This window comes from Palaemon carinicauda, chromosome 43 (genome assembly GCF_036898095.1).
Source record: "Palaemon carinicauda isolate YSFRI2023 chromosome 43, ASM3689809v2, whole genome shotgun sequence".
Classification (NCBI taxonomy): domain Eukaryota; kingdom Metazoa; phylum Arthropoda; class Malacostraca; order Decapoda; family Palaemonidae; genus Palaemon; species Palaemon carinicauda.
In genome coordinates this window covers 20,141,042-20,143,541 of record NC_090767.1, presented here as the reverse complement: position 1 = coordinate 20,143,541, position 2,500 = coordinate 20,141,042, and the positions used below count along the sequence as shown (strand labels likewise).

Here is a 2,500-nt window from a genome sequence, read left to right as displayed (position 1 = left end):
TTTTCATTGATGCAACCATTTGAAAAATCTTTAATTATATTTTCAGATATGCAGCAGAAATTCCAACATCTTGAAAATAATCTTCAAGGTAATCTGTCTAATAGTAGTTATATTTTCTACTGATTCTTGAAATATATATATATATATATATATATATATATTTATATATATATATATATATATATACATATATATATTTATTTATATATATATATATATATATATAAATATATATGTATATATATATATATATATATATATATAAAATCTCGAACCCACTGGCAAGGTATTTTGAGTTATCCATTTCCTTTGAATGGGTTACTATTAGAAGTGAGATATCCGGTGTTCGATTGCTTATAAATCTGGTCAACTTAATTGATTGTCGTATTAAGTGAAAAACAAATCTTGATCCATAGAGTTGGAAAAACAGAGTTATTGGAATTTTGAGATTTATCCTTTTTTTTCAATTTATGCAAATATTTGAAAGAGAATTATTTATGTTTTCAGATGTGCAGGAGAAACTCGAACATCTTGAAAATAATCTTCAAGGTAATCTTACTTCTTATATCGTTTACTTATCTCCTTATTTCCTTTCCTCTCTGGGCTATTTTTCCCTCAGGGAGCCCTTGGGCTTATAGCATATTGCTTTTCCAACTAGTGTTTTAACTTAGCTAGTAATAATAATAATAATAATAATAATAATAATAATAATAATAATAATAATAATAATAATAATAATAATAGATTGTTTTCACTATTTCTAATTTCCCTAACTTTTCTCTATATTTTCGCTTGACACCCAGTAGTTGTCTTTTTTTCTGACTTCCAAAGAAGACACACCAAGGTTTCATACTCCTATGACACATACCCACACACACATATATATGTATATATATATATATATATATATATATATATAGGATATTTGTCATGAGGACAGATGACTTTTTAATTGTTTAGAATTTGGAACGTTCTCAGAAATGCAGTAAAACAGAAAGTGTTAGAGAGGAAGATCTTCAGAGAGTTATTTTGACTATGAGGAATACTTTTTAATCCACAAAGGAATCAATAAGTTCCCTTACATAGAGAGAACACATTTGAATTAATTCTCTTCTCTTTTCTGAATGATTATTATCATAAAATCTGGACTAACTTTCAATAAAGAGCTTATGACCATGGATTAAATTTTGAATCAATTTATGATAATAATTTTCTCCCTCCCCTGAATCCTCTTTCTCTGCTAAGAAGATCTTGCATATAATCTCCTTCTCTACTTTAGGGCTCAGCCAAGAGACCGGACAGCTTGTCAGAAGGGAAGTCTTGGAACACTTGACTAATGTATCAGCAGCAGGTAAGTTCTCTTTAGTTAGTGATTGGGATTCTTGAAAAGATATAGTTCAAAGAAGATAGAAATTGCAACGTGGAATATTGACCATCACTTGTATGATTAACATCATCAATATATTTGCTGATTTTGTTCTTGTTCATTTGGTTTTTTAATCCCATGGTGGAGTGGAGTCATATCTTTGTGTTCTTCCTTGATCAATGAAAGAAGAACATAGCAAACTTATAATATGTTGTTCAAGGGATTATTTTCTTCTTCCAGCAAATGAAGAGATCAAGTCTTATGTTCACGAGGAGATAGCTGGAGTCATCTCTTTGGCACAAGGTCAGTTTATATACACTTAAAGTGTATTTATTTGGTCAATCACTCATAGCCCTTAATGGGAGATCTGTGTTTGATGAATACTATTTCAGAGATCTTGACCGAGGTAATGTCTATTTAGCAGAATCAACAGTCCATGTCATTACTTTTCTTAGATTTAGATAATATTATCTGTTACTGTTTTATAATTACTCACTATCTATACTTAAAACTGAACTATTTTAAACTATGTTTACACAAGTAGTTCCTCGTAACCAATAACAACACCTAATGATTCTCAGTGTATGGGGGAAAATATTTTGAGGATGTGTCTTTAGAGAGATTGCAACTGTTGCTATAAGAGTTTGGCGACGTGGAGATGATGCTTCCTCTTTAGTGAGATATAAGGTTTGTGTAATCTTGCTCCTATAGATCATACCTCACTCTGTCGTGAGGAAGGCTTTCCAGGTTACTTAATATATATATATATATATATATGTGTGTGTGTATATATATATATATATATATATGTGTGTGTGTATATATATATATATATGTGTGTATATATATATATATATATATATATGTATATATATACATATAATATATAAATATACATATATATATATATATATATATATATGTATATATACATATATACATATATTATATATATATATATATATATATATATATATATATATATATATATATAAATATATATATATATATATATATATGTACATACATATATATACATATAATATATATAACATATATATTAATATATAGATTAATATATTTACGACATTTTTGCCACTAGTATAATGTGAGGTCATTAGATAGTAAATAGTC

General features: G+C 27.2%; 1 protein-coding gene across 24 annotated transcripts in view; it reads left to right on the top strand.

Moving 5' to 3' along the window:
• The window catches only part of LOC137633427 (uncharacterized), a 257,530-nt gene that overhangs the window by 249,063 nt on the left and 5,967 nt on the right, over nucleotides 1–2,500 (top strand). For 12 of the 24 annotated variants that reach the window (XM_068365704.1, XM_068365702.1, XM_068365711.1 and 9 more), the window contains 4 exons: nucleotides 47–88; nucleotides 508–549; nucleotides 1,280–1,351; nucleotides 1,607–1,669. The exons of 1 other annotated variant lie outside the window; for it this stretch is intronic. In XM_068365704.1, the coding sequence (XP_068221805.1) occupies nucleotides 47–88; nucleotides 508–549; nucleotides 1,280–1,351; nucleotides 1,607–1,669 (219 nt within the window). The remainder of the gene's footprint in view (nucleotides 1–46; nucleotides 89–507; nucleotides 550–1,279; nucleotides 1,352–1,606; nucleotides 1,670–2,500) is intronic. 11 more of the 24 variants (XM_068365703.1, XM_068365710.1, XM_068365717.1 and 8 more) reach the window with 3 other exon arrangements.